This window comes from Platalea leucorodia, assembly GCF_965183815.1.
Source record: "Platalea leucorodia genome assembly, chromosome: 12".
Lineage (NCBI taxonomy): Eukaryota > Metazoa > Chordata > Aves > Pelecaniformes > Threskiornithidae > Platalea > Platalea leucorodia.
The window spans coordinates 16,398,658-16,421,839 of record NC_138834.1 but is presented as its reverse complement, the minus strand read 5'-3'; the positions used below and the strand labels follow the sequence as shown (position 1 = coordinate 16,421,839).

The following is a 23,182-nucleotide window of genomic DNA, read 5'->3' as shown; positions in this document are numbered from 1 at the left end:
GTATTCTTTCCTCGTTCTTCACTATTAAGGGCAAAGGAATGGGGAAAACAAAACCAAACCAACCTCCCTCAAACTTTAACCCCAAGAGAAAGTGGGGATCATGTAGTAAAGGATAGAACAAGAGACCTGTGAAGTGTGAACAACTGACAAAATTGCTTGAGATCAAAACATATGGATTCTTCGGGAATCACACCCAAGGAGATGCGACAAACAGGGCCAGGAATTTTTTGAAACCAAAGCTATTAAAACAAAAAGTACCAGCTTCAGATCTCCTCGTAAAGTGGCGCGGGCAGCAGGCTGCGGGTTACTCCGGGGATCCCCTGCGCCCCCCTGCAGTCCTCCCGCTTGAATCCTCCCCTTTTGTAAGAACGCTTACGTATTCATCGGAGCAGCGAGGGAAAAGTGGGTCGCTCCCACTTGAGGATACAGGTGGGCAATTAGGTGTTGTTTAAGTTTTGCAGTAACAAACAAAAAGAAGAAATGTATTGATTTCAAATATTTTGGTTTTGTCACTGATGTTCTTGCCAGCTGAAGAAGTATCAAACTGGGGCCCCAAAAGAATTGCATATATTTTTAATAGGTACTTAGAAAAAATGTTATAATTGGATTGCACATTTCCCCGTATCCTTTACGCACAGTAATTCTACTTCACGTAGGAACCATGAGATATAGCTACAATGTCAGCAGGCGCTATCATTTGTCCCTTTTATTACCGTGCCGTCTCTGATTAACAGGAACAAGAAACTGGTAGTTTAAAAAAAAAAAGACTGAAAATTTTGTTGAGGATACAAAGGCAGTCCTGGGAAGCTGTGCAAGAAGAGCTGGGGACATTCAGGTGGCTCTGCTACGGGGCCTTCAGGTGCCACAGCAGTTCTGGAAAAACGTGGACTACTGCAGTCAGGTCTAAGTAATTGTTTAGATGACTTGTGCACCTCTTCCACGCCAGGCCTGCGGCTGATTTTGTATCTACGTAAACAGTAAAGACGTTACACGCGTACATCTACCAACCGGTGATCGTTTATGAAGTACAAAGTGGATACGCAGAGCGGTAGCTTCAGCCAGTGACGGCTGATCACTCACTGCCTCTTCTGGGAAGCATTTTTAGACAGAGGGGTGAAAAACTGTACAAAAGACTGTTTTGCCTCTTATCACTACCTTAGCGATAAACTAATAGAAAATTGCATAAAAGTGATGGCTGTTTTTTGTGATTTACCACTCTTTTTTAGAAGTTTTTGCCCTGTCAATGGCACGCACAAGATCAACTCAAACAAGAGAGGGAAGGGACTTGGGAAGCAGCTCAGCCTTCAGCCATAAGCCTCTAAGACCATTCTCAGCTTTCAAGGGTGCCCTGTCTGGCCTCCGGCCGCACCCTAGAGACGTCCAAGGGTCCTGTAGGTCTTAACCCATACCTGGTGGTCCCCCGCGATACCTCAGGGACTAACGTGACATTAGAAACCTGCATTTAGCCACCTGAATCACGTTCTTACTGACTGGGTGATGGAACCAATGAAACGGGCAAAGCACATTATGCCAACTTTACCTAACCAATGAACTGGTTAAACTGATAAACGCTTTATCAAATCTTTCAATTAATGCAGTTTTCAGACTTACTTATAACAATGTTATTTTTAAAAGCATATTAAAATGGCAGTAGTTTCTATCAGCTGATGAAATACTTTCTGGCGTCTGTTATAATTCTTGCAAATATGATTCTCTGTTTCTGTTTAACAGTGTTTTGACTACTCAGTATGTAATGTTCTTAAAGATAAGCACATTAGTAGCACTGTTGAAGTGCCTATGCTTAATCCGGCATGTTTACCGAAGCCAGACCTAATATTTTAGTCCAGGTTAAGTAACAGGTTCATTTTCCTGGTGTGGCGTGGGCCCTGCTGCACTGCTTGTTTTCCAAATAAATGATAAAAAAGGTCTTTTTGCAAGAACACCTTCGTTCATTCACTTGGAAAGCCTCTCTCAGGAATGCATCCCTCATCAGAAGATCTGTTAAGATGTGCCTATTTGAGATGGACTCCTTTCGGCCGGCATCGGTGATTTACGGCTCACGGGAGGCATAAGGCTCTCAACACAAAAGCAACATTTACTGGGGAGGCACTTCAAAACCAAATCATCCTCAAAGCAGCCCGCACCTTGGCAGTCTTGTATTCAATTAAGATTTAGGAATTTTTCACTGCTGGCAATAAAATAGAGACTGACGCATACCGGAAAGCACTATTGCAGAACCTCATTCAGAACAGCATGCAATTGTCATTGAGCGGGATAAGCAGTTTTCCTTAGGAACATGGCTTCCCGCGGAAAACGTGGAATCTGCCAAGTGGCAGGCCTGAGCGGGAAGCGGAGAACCGGCCTGCCTTTCCCCACAGCTCCGCTCGTGTCGCGCAGCCACCTGGGCCTGGGGCTCTTCTGCTCTCATTTCAAACAAAACCGCCAAGCCAGAGCACCTGGAGCAGAAAAGGACTTCGCCCGCCTCATGCTGCATCCTGCGTTTCCTCGAGGCTTTGTCAGTTCTAACCGTTGGATGGTGCTCCCCTCGGCACCCTGTAAGCAGGGTGAGCCGTAGGGTAACACCAACGTACCGCAGCTTTGCCAGCGTGCCAGATCAGCAAGTACAAGCAGTGGATTTGTCAACGCTACTATTTCTCCAGTTTCTTCTTCTTTGAAATTTCTATCGGGTCATTTTTTAAAGCGGCACAAAAATAAATCTCCCACCCTTCTACAATGAAGAAAAGGTAAAGAAGTGGTGCTTATACAATGAGGCTGAACTAATGTTCCCTTTTAGCTCCTCCTCTTGCCTTCTCCCACCAGCTGCAGTCTTTGGTCAATTTTCAGTCTGTGCAATGATTCACGTATTCAAAGCAAGTTTGTGGTAATCTTCAGGGTTAAATTCCTCAGGATCTGGCACGTAATTAATTCTAGATATTTTGTTTCTTTAAGCCTCTCATTTTTATTTATTGTTCGACAGTAGTATAATCAAATCTATCTAGGGAACTTTCTCTTTCATACACCTGTTTCTGATTGTGATTCAGTTATACTATAGGAGTTCAGAGAATATTTTCACCATCTTAATTATATATTTCTCCTAAGGAACAAAACTGAAAAAATGATGGCTCTTTTACACCTGAGCACATGTAAGGTTAATTCACGAGTTGCAAAAGGTGAATGCGAAAGATAACCAAAAAGTTGTAACGGTCAGCCTGCTGCGTAACGCCATTTTGTAATGCAGAAGTCCGGGTGCACAGATATAGCTTCCAGGTATAGAAATTTAAGATATTTAACAAAAGCATTTCTTGAAATTTATTCGTGTTGCTTTACTTTTTTGGCCTTCTGCCCCAAAAGAGGAAAAAGATCTTTTTTAAAATCTATGCTCTCAGCAGAGCTTCTGAAAACTGAAAACTCGCGATTGTGCATTTCTCTGACGAGGGGCTCGTGAGGCCGTTGGACTTAAAGGTTTAAAGCTGTTTTTATTAGTGTGAAACAGTGCCACGGTGCCCTGCAGGGTCCCTCCCCAGCCAGCGAGGCGTTCCAGGCAGCGCGGCCGCGCGACGCGCGCCAAGGCTCGCCCGCAGCTCGGAGGAGCTGCCTGCTCCCGCGCAGCCGCCGAGCGTCGGCAGGGCCCGTTACGGTGCAGGGTGCACGCGCCCCTTCGAGGCTCCGCTCGCAGCCACATCTCTCCATGGCCGACCAGCAGGAAAAAAGGACAAATTCCGAACTGGAAAATCTGCAGTGGGGTAGCAACTCAGTGGCTGCGGCTCAGCTTTTTGGGAGTAGCTGTCTCAAGGCTTTAATTTTCTCTACAGTAACTGATCTGAGGACTTTAGCGCAAGTAGTACGTATGTCAAATTGTTTTCCTGCCTTCCTGCATTTTGGCAAAGTCTTCCCTGTAGAGAAAATTAATAAATTTCAGGATGACATTTCCTTCTTCATCCGAAAGAACACAAAAAAAAACCCTCTGGGTTATTTTCAGTCTTTAATTTTTATGATTTTTAAAAAACTTTCTCTGAATAAAGGAAAGGTACTTTGTCCGGGAAATAAAAGCCAAGAAATTTCCTAAGTTTTGTGACCAATATGCACGCAAAATCAGTTGAAGGCATGCTATACGCATGCACGTGCATTCACACGCTTAGGTATATATGACGATCATGAGTGTATCTATATGTTAAGTGAATTACAAATTTAGAAAACTTAAAGATTAATTATATGGGAGGTGCAAGCAGCCAGAGTTCTGAAGGGCGAAATAAAACCACTGCAAATATACCAATGCTTACACTTCAGTGGGCAAGCAGACCATCCTCAACCAGAGCTAGGAAAAAATTTATAAGCCAGCATTACTTTGTTACCTCTGTTTCACCTTCATTTTGATTGTTTGCTTTCTGGTATATGACAACGTATGAATACAGTTTTATTAAAAGAAGGAAAAGTTGCTTTCATTTTGGAGACTGCGTTCTGATGCCGTGCGAAGGACCAGCAATCCGCAGTTCGTAGCTCGTGCGCTCTGCCACGGAGAGCACGGTTCGTTATTTCCACCATAGTGGTTTGGGGGATTTCACACTAACGGGTCTGGCACCGACATCGGTCAGAAGCGGGGCGAGTGTCTTGGCCAATTATTGATCCGCCTCTGTAGATAATTCTTGTACAAAATCAGAGTCCAAGATTCATTTTTCAGGTTGGAAACCGTCTCTATGTGAAACACAAGGCTACTCTCTCTGATTCACCCCCAGGGTTTCTAGAGATGCTGTGATAAAAGACGTTCTGTAGCCCAGAATTTTTAAGTTCTTTAGATATTACTCCTCTTTTCATAGGGCATAAATGATTTAGATGGCTAAACCCACTGCTTTCAAGCAGAAGGTCACAGGCAGTCTTATTTACCACCAAAATGACAATTTAAAAAAAAAAATGTTAATCTGTTTCTTGGATTTCTAAATTATAATGGAGAAGCTAATGCAGATATATTAGTTGTAGTTTCTATGTTCATTATTTTCAGCGATGCTTTGAAATTGCGAATTCACACACGCTAAGGCAAAGTTTCTAAAAACAAAAACAAGCTATGCAGGAGTCTCCCTCATTCTTTACTGAGGCTTAGGAACCTCTCGTTTGTCAGACCAATCTTTCCTTTCCTTGTTAATGCTGGAAACAGTTTGGATTTTTCAGGGACCCCCAGAGGCAGCCACGTTGTGTGCTTCTCCTGTGTACTGCTGACTTTTTAGTATTTTTATAACCTTGATTTCTATTATGTCCTTCATTCAGATAACATCCCAAAATCCTTAGTATTGGGAAAATTCTGCGGGGCTTCAAAAGCAGATCCCATAATGCTTTTACAAAGTTTGCAGCTGTTGTATCTGGAGCGAGGACAGGACAGACACTAGTGCTGAGGCTGGGATTTTGTACCCGGCTAAGCCCTAGGGCTGTTATAAGACAACTGCCTTTAGCCAACGCACAGATCTGACATAGAGCTGTTTACTATTTCTAGTCCGGTACCAACATCTGCAGGTTTGCCTCGGTTCTCCTAACATCCGGGTAGCCCTTCGGTTCAAGTAAACAGGGACTTTCCACCGCTCAGTCCTTTAAGATAAGAGACACTCTTGTCTCTAGGCACAGGCATCCTCTGGGACACTGCTGTTGGTTCCTGTTAAATTATCACTGAAAGGCGGATAATTATTGTTGTAAAGAGGAGGAAAATATTCTGACTTTTAAAGATGTCAGCGGAATTTTCCTCCTCAGTTCGAAGGCTTGGTGAAGCTGGCGGGGGATAGGCAGGTGCCTTCTATCGTTTGACGCGGCCTGCCTCCTGCTCCAGACCTACCAGAAAGAAATTTCAGCCCGGTTTTACAGTAGTATTATATTTAATCTACTCCCTGACACAGCCTTAATGCCTGAAGCACAGAGACTCAAAATACTGATTCTTAACGTTAAATTAGCTACTACAGGGTTCTCAAACAATGCTCTTGTGACTGGTGACTCAGAAATCTTCTCAGGGAGTCTAAAGAACAATTTTTTTTTTTAATTTAAACAGTAGTGAGGAAGGAGTTATTAAGGCAGGCGCGCCGGGAAGGATCTTCTGCGGTCATCGTGTCACTTAGAAAGGAGACATTATACAAGCACCGCATTTTTAAATGTACATGATACGTGCTAGCACTCATGGGTTTAATGAACGCTTTGTTACCTCTAAAATGGTGCTAAGCTATTGCAGTGCCAGCAAGAGAGCTGCGAGGCCTGGAAACCTTGTCAGGATCCTTCGGCTGCTCGCAGTGCGCGAGCTCCCGGCCGGGGTCTCGGAGCCGCTGGGCCTGGCCGCGCCGCGATGCTCGGCAGCGCTCTTCCCTCCCATCGCCCGGCTCTGCTCTGCTTTTCCTTGCCTGCCCCTTCCGAAGTAGCAATGCTGTTACTAAGCATTTCAAATACTTGTGTGAACATCGCAAAGAGACATCTGATGTGTTAACAAAACATTCGTATGATATAGAATCTATGTTTACACATCATTTTACTATGTTTACACGGTACCTCACTGTGGCCACGCATGAGGCACATGCTCTGGACTAAAACAAATATTTAAATGGCTTTGTGTTGAGAACCGACATTTGCAAGGAAAAGGATTTGTAATGTGATTTAATTGATTTATGTAATTGAAAACCGAAACAAAACACCACTGTTATGTACTATAAATGACTCCTTTGTCTTCTACAAAATTTAATTTGTTTACATGCCCTGCAGCCATCCTGAGAGAACAGAATACATGGCAGCTCCTTTTTGGTACTGTGTGAAAAAAAGCGTCAGGAAAGGGAGGATGAGAATGGCCAGAGGGTTATGAGACGGAAGAGATGAGTGCTCAGATAAAAAGCAGCCCAAGGGAAGATAACAAATTCTCAGAAAAACAGATCAATAACGATGTTAACTATGCAGCCGCGAATGCAACTATTTGCATTTTGAAAACATTTCCCCCAGTACTTCACTATGCCCAGGGTCTCTAGAACGCTCCGCAACAGATACGTCACCTTTGAAAGCGCAGTATTTTAATGAAAAGTCAAGACCCCGAGGATGCCGCCGCGTTTGTCAGTACAGGACTACAAGAAGCACCAGCTTACCTTCCCCTCCTGCTGCTTGCTCAGTAAGATGCAAGGATCTGAGACTGCTCTAACGTACAAGTAACTCCCAAACAACTTTCCACTGATTTTGTCTCCTCCCTTTTCCCTTTTACCTCCCTGGACCTTTCACCCTCTGGCTCCCTTGGGAAAACCATGACGAATTTCCACCTGGAAACTCCAGTCTCAGTGTTAGGTAGCCTCTTTTTGTTGTTGTTGATGGCCTTTCCTCTCCACCCTCTTTCTCTTCACCACATTGAGACTTTTGACAAGGTCAAACAATTCATCTTTGCTTCTATATTTATATCTGGGAAGCTCCCTTTAGTAGCATGATCGCGTTTCGGATAGGACAGCTTGACAAAACCAGTGGATAAGAAAGCTCTTGGTACACAGACCCGGCCTGGTAAAATAAAACATGTTTTAAGAAAAATGAAAACAGCCCAGGTGTTTGTACAAAATAAGCACCCACTTGCTACACGGGGATTTCTGGCCACAGAATAAATACTACTGAATGGCTCCCCAAAATAAAAGCTATCCTAGACACCACTGTACGCTACCTCGCCAGCTTATTGAAACCGAAAGACATCAGGTGGCTTTGTTGTATGCTCTGCCCTCAGGACTGCAGCGCGATGGTAAAGGCTGGCACCCAAAGGAGACATAAGTGCAAACGCGGCAAGTGAGGGATGACCGAGTCGAAGAAAGTCAGTAAACGGTGACTGGAAGGAGCAAACTCAGGGGCCAATGACAGCAGTCCTGCCTCGCTGAATGTGCTGGTTGAGTCTATTAGAAGATAAGTGAAAGACAGACACAAAGAAGAGAAACCTGAATGCTGATAGTACTTACTGGCAATACGATGATAAAGCGATCAAGAGAACTGAAATAAGTTAGCAAGGAAGTCCTGAAAAAGAGGGAATTGGAATTGAAGATGATGGGTTAAAAAAAGGCTTTTAAGTATTTGAAAGCAAGTGCAAAAAATAGCAATGAAAACGTGCCTGGGAAAGAAAAGAGTACATCCACCAGCACGAGCAAGGCAGACAGAACGCTGGAGCAATGGTTGTTACAGACAGAGGGAAAGGTAAACGAGAGGAAGCAATGGCTTCGCTGGGCTCAGGCCAGAACGCCGGCTGCTCTGTGCAAGAGCAAGTGTTCGCCTGTGAAATGCTGGGATGAAACGGTTACGGGCGACGCTGTCCCAGGGAAGACCGGTGTCAACGTGAATCGAAGCTACGCAAAGGCTCTGGAGGAGCGTGGAGTTTAAACTTCAGTTCCTTGCTACTCTTATTTACATTTACGTTCAGTGTGTTATCTTATCTAGAAAGAATGAAATTATTTTAAGGTCAAGTAGTCCAGATGTGGTTTTCGTTCAAAGGTATCGCAGACCACCCAGGAAAGCAGCTGTACAATAACTAGGTGCTTGCTACAGGGAGCGTCAGCTTATAAGCCCGCCACCTCAATTCATTGATCTTCCTCTGCAACCGTACCTCCCAGATTTTGATTTTATACCGATTTCCACAGCACCTCAGAACGTAGAAGTGCACGTGGTGACTGTGTGAGCAGTTTGGGTCTCCCAGTTTCACGCACACAGGCCCTGTAGTTTCTTTTCATTAAAGACTTCGGGAGAAGTTTCAAAAGTTGACTTTGAGAAGTCTTGTCTTTCACAGGCTGTTTCAAAAGGCCATTGGGAAGTGTGGCTGAACCAATTCTGGATATGATTTCTAGTCATCTGAGGCTGCTTTAAGCTCCTTCCATGGAGCAGTTTGGTAGCGGGTTCCCTGCACCTGGGCCTCCGGAAGGCAGGGAGTGCGCCCAGCCGCGGCCGTACCGCGGTCCAGCCCGCCCACGACCTTCTACCCCCGCAGCCTCCAGCCCAGCCGCGGGCAAGCCCTGCGGAGGGGGGTAGCGCTGGGGGACGGGGTCGATGCTGGGGGCCGGGGTCAGCCGCGCAAGCCAGGCCTCCTCCTCGGGGACCTCTCCCAGCGTCCTTTGCCAGACCAACAGCCCAGGGCTCCTTTATCGCATCCTTCTGCAGGGACAGTATGAGCGGGCTGGAGCGGATCCGTGAGGATTTTCTTCTTTTCCTTCCTCCAGGGGACATAAATACAGGGTGGAGGGGTTTTTTACTATGAAAACACCAACCCCCCACCTAGCGATACACAGAGCCACAGCTTCAAAGATAACATTTTTTCACTTTCCAGAAAGAGGAGGAATCCTTGTTTTTAAAATGTCGTTACCGTTCAAGAGTGAATTGTCTGAATCTGTTTTTCCTTATTATTTATTTGAATTCTCAGAGCAACTGACCTCCAAATGTAGCACAGGTAGCAAAAGCTGTAACAACATCACCCCTAGGTGTTTCCTTGCATGTGCATTAGTAAAGAGGATCCTAATAAGTTAGTAACGTACGAAGTTATTCAGTGTCAGCAAAACCTCAGAAACATGTGCAACCAATAACCTCTAGATTAGAATCATGTTTTTCACCCGACCGTCAAGTTGAGGGATTTCTCCTGTGCACTACCAAGGGCCGTTAAAATCTCGTTCCCCCTTGTCCGTTTACCCCTGGCTGTGGAGATTCATTTGAAAATACCTTGATGACTCTTCTCCACAGAACTGCCTTATCTAACCATACATGAATCACTTCGAGAGGAGCCACATTTCTCCTAGCAACAGAAGAATCACTCTTAGCAACAAGACAGCTGGAGAATTTTGTTTTCACATAGTTACTCGTGGACAGTACGTTCTGCTTTCCCATGGCATTGCTGTTTGGGTGTTGACTTAGTGTTGTGTAAGAAATGGTACAAATCAGGCACTTGCTCACAGCAGAGACATCGCTTGCAGGGCAAATGACGCTCTTTCTGCCTTTGATGCTGTTTCCTTGAGGAGACAGTGCAGGAATACCGACTGCTGGAAAGCTCAAAATTTAAGTTTTCCCTATGACAGAGTTACTACAAAGAAATGTATGAGGAAGCTGACAGTTCCCAAAACCTTGACTTCCCCCACAGAAACCATAGCGGAGAGTCAAAGTATTCGCTCTAAAGGCTCACACCTCGGCCTCTCTTGGCACCTCTTCCTGTTGAGAACAGCTAGAAAGGCTGGACATAAGGTGACTTTTACATATACATATTTTTTCTTATATTTTCTTAGCCAGAATAATTTGGGGAGACATATTATAGCGGGGGAAGCTGGGAACATCAGAGCAATTGCCATTTTGGTTTTCACCTGGGCTGCTGGCTTTACAGGACTGGTGGGGAAGCTTCCTGAGGAAGCAATGCTAAGGTGGCATTTCTGAGCAGAGCAGTGGTGTGGTAGTGTCCATCTCCCAATCCCACATCTGTGTAAGGAAATGAGTTACCATATGTATTTTGATCCTATTAAGAAATTCAAAGTGCAGGTAGAACTAGGAAGTGCCCTCACGCCTCACCCATGGTCCTTCTCTGTCTGCTCCTGCAGGGGCTGCTGGCATACTGCGCGCCGGCTTGGTCCCCCTACTTGTATCCAAATTGAAGACTGAGTCGGATGGGATCCAGGAGCTGATCCTAGATACGCTCTGCAACTGTCTGCGTGTGGAGGCTTCTGAAGCTCTAGCAGCTGGTGCCATTACTGTCCTGAAGGGAAAGCTCACACAGTCATCAGTGGCCATCAGAAGCAAAGCAGCTCAGGTCCTGTTAGAAATCGGGTAAGGAAACCTGTCTATAATGCTTGAGCCCAAGAAAATACTCATTAAATGAGTGAATCAGTGCCACTAGTTTACAGTTGTGTTCCACCACACGTTGAAGCTGTCACATTTCACGTGTAAAGCAATATCCGCCTGAATGCACACACAGGTAGAAAACTTCTAAAAATCATAGCTGCTATAAATCACTGAAGAAAGCAGATGCTGAGGAGGAAATGCCATTCCTTCTCCTTCCATTTGTCTTCAGTATTGGCAGTGAAATCAGGATTTTTTTTTTCCTGGTGCAGCACTGCAGAGAAAAAATTCTTGCAGGAAATTCTTGATGTGAAAACAAGATTCTGACCACTGTGGAGGTAGGGAGAAGCTCCCTTATTTTTTTGGACAACTGCTCTATCTCAAAAAATTAAAAGTCCTGGGAAACTTTCAATGTGATTGAGGACAGAAATAGTTTTCTGGCACAGGCTGCTACATACGTCAGTGATGGATCAGAAAAAGCAATCTTTATATTAAATTTGTATATCAAACACTAGATGATGAAAGCAGCAACTTAAGTCCACTGTCTGGCAATCACAAAATATAATAAAAGTACTCAACAGATGTCTAGTTTAAAAAGGTCTGCAGAGCACGTCGTTTCCATACCAATTGGCACAAGACACTTCCTAATGTCTACAACGAAGTGAGGCCTCACAGGAAAAGAAAGAGAGTGGAGGTGAAGCGAGTCATGGAAAGCAAGCGGGAACGCACCTGGAGCAGGGGCAGCAGCTCCCTTCTAGGTCCCTGCAGTAACCATGCCACGTTAAATATTGCCCGCATTAAAGAGGCTGGAAAGAAAGAGAAAACTGACCTGGGAGAAGAACTAATTGCAGACTCCTAATTTAGCAGGTTTTAAAACATGTATAGGGTCCAACAGCCAGGTTTCCAACTAAATTGCCATTAGCACCACCAGCACCCTTAACCCTGCATCCTATTACACGCTGCTGCCCATCAACCTCCGGTGTATCATAGAAAGTAAAAAAAAAAAAAAAAAAAATCCAAACACCACCTAAAAATAGCCTAAAAACTTGTCAAGCCCCCACGCACAGGTTGATATGATATCATCAGTATTGTATCAGCAAGTAGATTTCATAGACACCAGGCACAACCAGACATCCCCTTTCCTCTCTCTGTGGCTGGGTAGCGGTGCTTGCCATCGGTCTGACAGCCAGGACGCTGGGACTCCGGAGAGCAGAGGCGAGGGCTGTCAGCACCGCTGCCACGCAACGACGGAGGGCTGCGGGGGTCCGGGCGTGGGCAGGAGCTGCGGGCAGCTGCACGGTTAGCAGCCGCAGGCCAAGAAAGCAACTTAACCATCTTAACCATCTTTTCCGCACAGGACTCATCCAGAGGGAAAAAAAGTGGTATGTGAAGAAGTTATTCCCGTGCTGGTGAGCCTGTTGGAAGATACAGATCCTGAGGTCCAAGCTAGTGCAACAGGAGCCCTGATGTTTGCTACTATTACACCTCAGGGTGAGAGACAGAGGCGGTTCTGTCAGGATGCTTTCTGGAAACCCAATTCCGTAACAAAACTTTTGCCCTGCTCCTCAAGTCCTCAGTTTCTGATCGCGTTAAAGCTCTTCAAGAAACTATAAGATTGGGACATTTCTTTAGATCTGTCTGGAGCAGCTATTGTTGCTGCCCCGTAGTGTCTAGAGGGGACCGTGTATTTCCCGTCTCATTCACCTGAAGCGGGTCCAGAAGTTCTTTGCCGACGTCCCCGCCTCATTTCCCTCCACGAACACTGTCCGTGCAAGGCCGGGCCGCACGGAGATCCGCTGACCTGAAGCTGCTCTCAGTCACCATCCTCAACAGAGGAGCACTACTGTCTCAAAACTCTTTTTGTGGTTAGAGGCAGTTTTCCTCTCACAGCTGGGAGAGGAATGAATATTAATAAGGTCTGTAGTTCTCCCAAGTAAGTTACATGACACTGAAAATACTAACTGCTAATTTTTCAGTGTGATGAATGAGTAATTAGACATAAAAGACTCTTAATAACAGCAGTTGTGTTCCAGTCCTCCTCTGCAACTGTCCCCCAGCTTCCGAAGAAAACACAGGAGTGGATCTCATGTTTGAAGTGTTTTTAAAAATAAAGGAATGGAGAACGTTAAGGGCATCTACCCCCCGCAACAGTTTATCCTACCATTTGGTGCCTCATATATTCTTAGATAATTTGTTGCAAATTAAATAATAATGTGCAAGGCAGATAAAGTTAAATAAGAAAGATATTTTTTTCTTCAAAACAAACAGCTGGCAGCTGGCTTTGGTCTTCAAAAGAAAAGCATGTCCTGCCTCTTCACACTGCACCCTCGGGGTGTTCAGAGTAGAAAGCAGCAATTCAAAAGCATGTTGGTTGTACGTAAGAACACGTTTTAAAGCCAGTTTCTTTCTCTCCAGGGAGATTCGCAGCCCTAGGTGCTGAAGCCATTCCACCTTTGCTGAAGTTGGTTGCTGAGGAAACCAGCAAAGCCCGTCTGAGCGCCATCAAAACCCTCACCATGCTGGCTGAGCTGCCAGAGGGCCGCAGGACGCTCCTACACCACACAGATACGTTTCAGCAGTGCCTGAATGATCCCTGCGAGGCAGTGAAAAGAGCGGCCAAAATTGCCATCGCTGTCATCAAATGGAAACCTTTCTGAAGACGGGATGTTCCCTAGAGGTCTGTTGCCCTCTGTTGTTGTCTGGCTGTAAAAGTTGCATGATTATATGAGACCTTCAAAAACAAAACTCTCTTCCCTGGTTACTCTGGATCAGTTCCTCCTGAAAAGTTGTTTGTCAACAGTTTCGTATCTATATTGCAGGTCACAAGCAGAATAATGGGCAAAAAGAAAACTTAGGAAGTCTAGACTTCTCCACCAGGAGTTATTTCCTGAGTTACCAAGATTTTCCTGTGATACAAGAACCAATCCTTTTTGTTTTCTTCATAAAGTTCTCTCCTTTCTTTTTTTTAAATCTCAGCCTATCAAACACTAATCAATAACTAATTATATTATAAAGAAATGTTCGGAATTAACCTCTCCAGCAGCCTTGTCTATGCTGAGAAATTGGCCTAATGACAGGGATTTACATGAGTTTTGCTGCAAACATTTGTTGAGCATGGGATTAGAACCATTTACAGCATCATCACAGAAAAAGCAATGGCAATGTCATAGAAGGGCTTCCCCTAGAGAGTTATGAGACTTTCCCAGCCTAAAATATAACGAAATACTTATCAGCACGGGTCTAACAGATGGAGCTGCTGACAAGACTTGCCAGCGGTGAATGTGGGGGAGATGGGCCCCGCTGCCCTGGGCCAAGAGCACTCAGCCTAACCCTGTCCCCATGACGCGATTCATCCGTGCAACACTCCCATACCCCCAGCTGATGACCGCTCGAGGAGACGTTCAGGAGCGTCCCTTGCTTTACTGCGCAGCCCCGCTCTTGCTGCGTGCGTCAGCAGCCTCTCCCTCAGCCTGAGCTGCAGGGATGGCTCCCGTGCGTTTAAGCTGGTGAGGATCTCCACAGCCAGGCTTTCTCCTTCTGCGCGCTTGGATCAAGGCTCAGGGCTGCCACGCGCAGTTGTCTACGCTTCGGGTAAAAGGAAGAGAAGTCACAAAGACTTTACTAGGGTAGCCCTTGGCAAAGCTCTGTTGGGGGCAGCCCCCGCTGCCTTGAACGGGAGAGGGCTCTGACCCCTCTCTGAAATTGGTTATAGTATGGAACAAACGTGCCTCTGTGTTTGTGCTAGTACTTGGTATTTTGTAGCTTTGTACAGCTGTAATCTCTCCTTTGAGTATAAACACTAACAAACATAATGGAAATGGAAGTGCTGTGCCAAAACTGAAGAGCTTTGCCATTGTGGCTCGGTTTTGAGAGAGAAGGAGGGGGCGAGAGGAAAGCTGATCCTAACGTTGTGGTGTAGTCCAACAGGAGTTGGACAAGACGGTCTCCAGGGGTCCCTTCCAACCTCGAGTATTCTATGAGTACCAGCTGCCTAAACAGAGAGAGGAGGATATAAACAGAACAGAGAACTGAAAATGTTCCCTATATTGGAAAAATGTGTTTCTTCTTTTTGTCTTTAAAAAACTCAACAGTTTTTGGTTTTAAAAAAAAAAAAAAAAAAAAACAAACAACGCAACTTTAACGTCATAGAATGGAGAATAACCCAGCAAGCTCAAGCTGTTCGTAGAAGCAAGCCTATCCAACAAGACATAAATTGCCTGAAGGAAGGTAGTTCCTGTGGTTAGAGCTGATGGGCAGTTGGAATGGTGGGAAGTTGAGGAGCATTTTACTCCCCATGTAGCCAAGGCAGGGCACTGGAGATAGGTTGCAAACTTCTCTGTCTGGAGTTGCAAGTGTGTAATTTAAGAGGCACCAGCAGAAGGCTTGGGCAAAGAAATAAAGCAAGCTGGCAGGACAAGTCCTGGCCATGCTCGGCGACCCAGAAAGGGGCGATAGCGCAGCTGACTCAGCTTCAGTGGAAGTCCCATTGGCTTTCACTCAGGTTTTGCTCTCACATGGTATTTTTTAATCTAGAAGTTACCAAGTTGTAGCTACAAAGAAGCTGCATCATCTGTACAAAGGAGTCATTTGTCAGGGCTGCTTTCCATTGCAGAAACCCACTGTCACACTGCAAACTGCATTACCCTGGTACAAAGCATAAACTTATTCTGTAGGAGTGATTAAAGTTAAAATGTTTCTCTTCCATAACCTAATCAAAGGGTGAATTTCCTCTCCTATAAAGATGTGATTTAAAAGTATGGACTCAGGTGGATTCTTTCCCTCTGGGCAGGATCTTGGAGGAGCTCTGCCTTTTAAACACGTTACATACATAAGGCACTCGTACTCAATACGTACTGATGCCAGAGCATATCCAATTCAATAAAAGGGAGCCAGGCAGCTTAATAACATGCTAAATGTTCAGGAAAGGACTAGGGAGCAACAGAGGATGGGGGGCTCACCTGCCCTCACAAAACTGCTGCAGGAAAATGCAGTAAGAGTGATCATTTTAGCTCGGTTCCAAACTTCTGTCACAGCCTTCCCCGGTAATTCAGGTATCACACTTCGAGTTCAGAAAATTATGAGCTTGTTCAGATGTAGAATTAAGACCATCCAGACCGAACTGCTCTGACTAGATGAAATTTAGCTGACTTGGACCTTAAGTACAGCGTCCTGGGCACCTGCCTGACCATGGCTTTAAAGAGGGTACAGGCTGTTTCCCAATAAGGCTCTATGTGGTGTCAATGCTCGTCTCACGTACACGTACAACACAAAAACGGAACAAAGCCTTAACTCAACTCTGAAATATGGATGCGAGAGGTACCCCTTCCACATGTCAGCTTTTGTCTCAGCAATTCTTTGGCACTATTGCATCTGACAACATACAATACGATATTTCAATCACAACAGTAATTCCACTTCGCTATATTGACCATGCACTGCCTATAGAAACACCAAAATTCAAAGCCTGCATACAGAACAGCCATGAACCATTATTAATTTTTTTTTTAACTTATAAAGCTATATTTACTGTTATTGGAAGGACCGCAGATGCCGAACGTTTGCAGGAGCGCAGCACAATATATGACAACGGGGGCAGCGTTAAACAGCCTGTGTGAAGCATAGGACGCCACAGAGAACACGAGCTAAGGCAGAAATAACCCCATTCATTGCAGCACGCTGTTTTGTCATCTGCGGTGTTTCTAGAGCTGTATTAGCTCGGTGTCCAAGCGTTCGGTGTCTCACACTGGGTTACACTGCAGGAGGCCGTGCAGGAGAGCGCACGGCACAGGCACGGCGCAGCAAACCCCGGCACCGCGTGGGAGAGAAGGAACAACACGCAGAGCTACCTGACGCAGCAAGGAAATATCACACTATCCCCTTTGTCATCTTGACTATACGGAACCTGAGCCACGAGGTAAGTTTTTATTCTACAAAATCATTTTTCAGGGTACATTAAAATGTAACACACAATTGCTCCCATAGTAATATACCGATTCCGAAATCTCCTTCCTAAAATGAGTTTCTCAGCCACAGTTCAACACCTGAAATGTCCCTTCACGTTCTTCAGAAAGGCCTACGAGATCTCAAATGTAACTGAAATCAGCCAAATAGGTAAAACTCCTAACTAAATGTCCCAATGTGTTTCTTTTCCCCAGGAAAACGTGGACATGCTTTCTTTTTATGTTATTTGGAAGGAAATAACATACCCTGTTTTATTAGAAGATATAACAAAAAAGGAGGAAATACAATTTTATAGGGCTTATACTATAGGCCACCCATCGATTTAGTAACAAGGCACAAAATCAGCATGTAGATATCAAGACCATCCGCCAATGTTAACAGTTACTAAGATGTCCAATAATTCTGGGGATATGTTTCAGCGTATTTCTGAATCTCCCTGTTAAAGCAGTGGCTATAAGATGGGAGATGAGATTACAGCTCCGAAATTGCCGTTGGGAAATGAAAGCAATCACGAATAAGTCCTTGAAAAAGTTTTCACAAGTAGAGAAACTGATGGTGAAAAAAGGAAACATCCAAGTTGACCCCGAGCACATTTGGATGAGAGACAAAAACCAACCCAGTGGCAGGAACAGAAATTATAGGGTAAAAAGAATTGAGTAGAAAATCTTGGATTTTTAGCTTTGGCATTCTCAGGACTCTTATTCATTGTTAAACTAACTTTGATTCTATAATTTAGAAAATAATCATTTAATGAGTTTTCATAGCTAAAAAAATATCCTTATGATTAAGGATTTTCTTTTTCTTCTGAGGTACACTAAGTCTTGAAAGAAAGGAGAGCAAGATGTACTGAAGTTACAGGAACACCGATTTATAAATCAGGTTGGAGTTAACCCAAGATATCCTTTGGCCTTAGCAGTATTTGGGCTTCCGTCAGTGATTACTTAGCTGCCGAGTACAGCGATGCCCTTAAGACAGTGCACAAAATGAAAAATGCATCCTAAAATTCTTCTAGTACTGATGTTCTGATGAAACGAAAAGGTCACCTGTCCTAGCAAGTCCAAGGGCAGGAACAGTTTGGGTCGTGCACCAACAAGACGAAGACACTGACGTGACACGATGCTAAACGGGCGCCCTGCAGTACCAATAGCTTTCTACGGGCACTCTCTCCTTTCTCAAATTAGGATGTTTTCTGACCCAAGGCGCAGGTTTAGTCCTAGAGACGCGCTTGCTGGCTTTGCAGTTGTCCTGGTGTTGAACGTTCATCCAACATGCAGCTAAGGACTAGGGGCCAGGGAAAGTACTGAAATGTAACGCCTGTGGGGAGTGCCATGGCTGGCTATAGCTTTGGAATGAGAGACAGCAGTCCCTAATTTGTGAGGCTGGGCAATTAATGAGCACTCTAGGTGTCAGTAAAATAATTAGCTGGATCAAAGAACCACAACTGATGAATGCTTCCCCTTGGACTGACTTAGGTTTCAGTTGAGTATGCTCCATAATAAAGCTGCCACAGACTTGGTCACAAAAATGCTAAAGATGCTGTTGAATTGCTTCATACACATTATAAACACTTAAATTAACATGTCAGGATCTAGAACTCTCAATACACTGTAATTAATCTCATTATTTCAAAAGAAGTGTGGCGTATACAGCAAGTCTTTGTTTTTAGCACTATATGCTCCACAGCGCTCTATGCTACGATGACGTTAGCACTTAGGCAGATTTTTAACATCAATGGAAAATGATTTGTCTTTTTAGCTTGAAGCCAGCAACGATTAAGGCCCAGATATAATTAACGTGGTCCTGGGTCAATACTGGAATTAGTTCAGTTACACTCTACACAAACCAAGTTCACAAATCAGCTGCCTAACAATTCTCAGCGATTGCAGAAGACAGGACAGCTGCGTTCACGCCAAGCAGACCTGCTGTATGAGCCTTGCGTCCCACCCAGGCAGAGCTCATTTTCAATGCACAAAGGTTTATATTCATTTTTTCTAACAGTTTCCAGAAGGTTAAGAATATTCTGGCTCTTTGTTCTTGCAACTACAGACTCATTTCCCTGGCCCCATTTGCTTTCAGAAGTCCAGGAGTTGGAAACCATTCTGTCCTGCTCTGGAAGATGAGAGCTTTTGATTCTCTCTCTTCATGTTCCAAAGCAGGGAGTATTTCTGCTTCTAACCACTACATTTTCTATTTAAATAAATAAGAATCATATTAAAAATGCATAGAAGTGAGAGATGTGTCTAAGGACAAAATAAAAGAGTCTGGGAAAGTCAGATTTGGCTAATTACATTAAACCAGAAGGGCAGAATGTCTTTTCTGTGGCTATAGACAAAACTCGTATGCTGAAAAGCTCAAGCACAGGACCTATTTCTAGCAAGACGCAATTTGAATGAATGAAAACCATTGTAATAATTTGGTTTAAGATACTTCGAATATAAGCTAAGTTTTAAAGTTATAGGCTCTGATACTGTAAATAAAAACGCTGCACAGAGGAAGGACGAGCTCGCACTTACCTCAGCTTGAGGTTCTTGCCGGTACCTTAGGAGAAGTGGGGAGCGGCTCCGGCGGTGGCCCTGCCCGGTGGGGAACGGCTCCAGGGGAGCTCTTCTTGTTCGCAGCTTCCCGTGGTAGGTGACAACAAGACGGAGCGTTCCTCAGGAGGGACAAAGAAGCCAACCTATTTTATTAATAACAAGGGCAATAACCTCAGGCACCGGCGCTGCTTATACTGTCTTTCATCAGAACGACTAGTACATATTGGAGCCAGCACAGTTTTACTCCATCCCTTAAGTTCTCCCGTACAGGCCTGCAATACACGCTCCATGAAAACATGCCATGAATCACCAAGTAAAACCGGGTTATTTTGCATTCCTCATCTCTCTCAGTGATGTATCGCCCTCTGTTGTTAAAGCTGTGATGCTGTAGTTTAAGTTAAACAGACGGGAAGCTCCAATTGCTGCTCTCTTCCCTCCCTTTCTTGCTAGCACAGAGTAACACCGCAGGTGCAGGACACAAGATCATTAAATAAATTAAAAAAACCCAGCAGGCTTCTTCAGAAGAGCTTTGCTGTGACCCCACAGCATGTGAACAACCCTTCTCTGCACAGCATGACTGTCTGTCCCCAGGAACATCAGCTTCAAACTCTCCTTCAGCTTGATGCTTCCAGCCAACGAATCCAAGTGTTCTTCAGAGACAAGAACTGAGGCTCTGCAGCTTTTCTCCCAAACGCCGGTCACCGCTGGTGATGCCTGTATTTATCATCGCTCCTTACTCCTCATTTGTGTGCCAGCTTTTACTTCGTACGAACCTTCCCAACTTTGCCGGCCCAGAAGGTGATCAGAGCAGTTGAGCCAATTAGCCATCGCAGCTGCTGGTGGTGCGCTGATCATGACAACCACTTACACCTGAAGGACTCGCCCTTGGGCTATGTCCTGATTCACCACGGACCTGCATTTTGGTTAAAACCAAACCATGCTTTCGGCAGATGTATTCCAAATTAAGCCACAGACCTTCCCTCCCCCAGTGATCGCTGCATTTCAGTGCATGAACTTTTTCAATAACAAAATAGGAATAAAACCAAATTCTGAGTTTTCAGAACAGAGTGTTCTCATGATCATTGATAATTAACATTTGTGAGGTACTTGATACAGAAAAATGAAAACATAAATGAAGAGTGGTTACCCTTTTTCAGGACTTGGCCTGAAAATTATGTAGTAATTCTTAAGTGGAAGATCTGATTTGTTTAGCGTGTGTTCTTTATATATCAGTATTGTAATTGGCTTCCAGTGCTGCTAGGTGGATTTTAGATTTTATTTTATTTTGTGCAGTTCATTTAAAATATTTCTGTGCGTTTAACTAAAGTCCACTAAAATAAGCTGCAACCCTCTATCTTACCTGACAGGGTAAGCTGGGATGTCTCAGCATCACCTGAAACAGAGCTGTGTTATGCTGCTCATGCCACGCACGTGTATCGTGCTCTTAGCCAGAGATACATCTGGAGTCTCTCCATTAACCAGAAGCATTTCAAATTTACAGTCAAACGTGGGAAAGAGGCATGTGCTCACTGTTCCCATTTCTAAAGCATGGGACAGCGTAAGCTACTTTTTGGGTTTTGTCCGGAGTGCCCCACAGCAACAGCTCTAACACGGACAGAGTTCCCCTGAGAACTGAAGAGAAGTTGCTTCTTTCTTAAAATCATGAAACTGCCTTTGAATGCAATAGCTACCAACCTGAGGTGGCGTTTAACTATTAATCTAAACATGAAAAGTTTTATCAGCTGTCCACAGTATCAGGCAATTTTTCTATGAAATTCTACAAAATGAGAGGAGCACTCCAAGCAGCAAACCTCGTGTAAACGTTGGTACTCTGCCCTCTACAGCATCCAGTTTTCAGAGCCGAACGAAGGCAGGTTGCTGAGGACGCACAGTGAGCGTCCCCGGGAAACTGAGAGGCGGTTTTTCGAAACTCTTTAATCCTGGGGAGGAAAATGAAGTGACAGCGCCCGATTAACCAGGAGGTCATCTACAGGCTGCTCAACCTGCCAGGAAAGCATTTGTGTTATTTGTCTTCATCCAAACGGCTGTATTATTTCACCACATTTTTCTTTTTGTAAGAAAGCATGACGAAGAGGGATCTGGGCAATCCTCGTTAAAGTCTTTCTTGTTTGTTTGTCACCCATTACTATTCCTCAGAGCCAAAATCTAGACACCAAATTAAGTTTCGCTGTCTTCCACCATATTACATAAAAATCCCACCATTTTGTGGACACCAAATACTTCAAAATATACAAATACTTTAATACATACAAGTCTTCATAGTCCATTAAATATAATTAATTCCATGGTCTTCAAAATACTCTATCACTGTATTAACCGTAAGAAAAAGGTTTGCACTGGTATTTGTGTGGTAGCGATTTGATCTGGCCTATGCAAAGCCTTTCAGTGTACTGCAGGGATTATACAGGAGAGCAGCGATTCTGCGGAAGAGCAGCAGTTCTGCTAGAATCCGAGCACGTTGGCTTAGATCCAAGTGAAGCAAAGGTACTGTCAGAGCTTACGAAGTGAGCGGGATTAACGCCGCAGGAGTCAGCACCGGTGTGGTGTGGCAGATACAGAGAGACTACGCTGGCTTCCTATTTGGGTGCACTTACTCCAAGCCCGGTGCATCCTGCTGTAGAAGAGCGAATGCTCTGAGCCAGCGCAGCATCCCACGGTACGTGTGCAAGAGGAACAAGGAATCGCGGTGCAGCTTGACTGCAGCAACCGGTGTCTTCTTTTTACACTTGATTCCCCGGGAAGCTGAATTAGATGGTAAGAAGATCTATTGCTTTTTGCTTTCAAGTGTTTATCTTTTCGCGTATCTCCAGCTGGTCTCAAACTTATCAAGTGGAGACAATCAGACTGCTTTAGCTGATATCCCACAGCTGTGACTGTTCTCCTTCATGAACTGTGAAGTCACACTGTCATACAGCATGAATTCTATTTCTCAATGAAATCTTCAGAAGAAAGATTTATAGCTTTGCAGAAAAGCACTACGGAGCCCTCAAATGTACGTGAAAGAAAAACGCAAACCCAGCGTTCTGATGCTTTGGACTTTTAACCATGTGCATGGATCGTTTTGTAGTACAGTCCATAGGAAGAGGCAATACATTAACACCAACCCCAGGATAAAGAGGTCCTAGTAATTGTGGGTAGAGATTAACTTTGACATACCAAGATGGGAATTGATCGGTGAGAAATAAATATATATATATACACACACACTCATACATATATATTTTAAATATATATAATATATATAATGCATATATAATGTATATGTATATATATGTATTTCATATAAAAAAGCTTCACATTCAAGTATAGATACATGTTAAAATATGAAGAGAGGAGGACCTTTTGAAGTTAACATTAAAGAGAGAATCTATCGTAAGCAGAATTCTTATTAAGATCATTGAGACGTGTTTTCCCTAATTTCAAAATGCGATCGGGTCAGACGGTTAGTGTTCCACCGATTACCGAGAAACACAACGCAATGAAAAGTGAGAAAAAGGGAAAAAAGTTGTAATGGAAGGGTAGGTATAGTGTCAAATACATCCATATATACATAAATCCTTTACTTAAGATATCCCACGCTTCGAGGGAGCAAAAATGATATTTTAATTTGAATTCATAATACGGTCCCCTCAGTTGTTGTGGGTTCCTTGTAATCAAATTATCATAGCCAAAGGAAAAAGAAATTTGAATGATCAGAAGAAAAAGGGTTGAAAATCAACCCTGATATGAAATATGGCTCATGCAGCGTTGTTCTGCACCTAAAATATGAAATGTATCACCAGTAGAGAGAATATTGGATGGAAATTCTGAACCTCTATTAGCCCTGGATTGATCCAATGTCTAAAGAGAAATTCTCTCTCTTGATATCCCAGGGGCCATCATCTTTAGATTCT

The 23,182-nt window shown here is 44.1% G+C and overlaps 1 protein-coding gene across 1 annotated transcript in view; it reads left to right on the top strand.

The window, feature by feature from the left end:
* Positions 1-13,430, top strand: part of RSPH14 (radial spoke head 14 homolog) — a gene marked incomplete at both ends in the record, with an annotated part of 104,342 nt that extends 90,912 nt beyond the window's left edge. The window contains 3 exons of the mRNA XM_082324953.1: positions 10,536-10,761; positions 12,131-12,264; positions 13,189-13,430. Coding sequence (XP_082181079.1) covers positions 10,536-10,761; positions 12,131-12,264; positions 13,189-13,430 — 602 coding nt within the window. The remainder of the gene's footprint in view (positions 1-10,535; positions 10,762-12,130; positions 12,265-13,188) is intronic.
* Between the last annotated feature and the right edge of the window lie 9,752 nt (positions 13,431-23,182).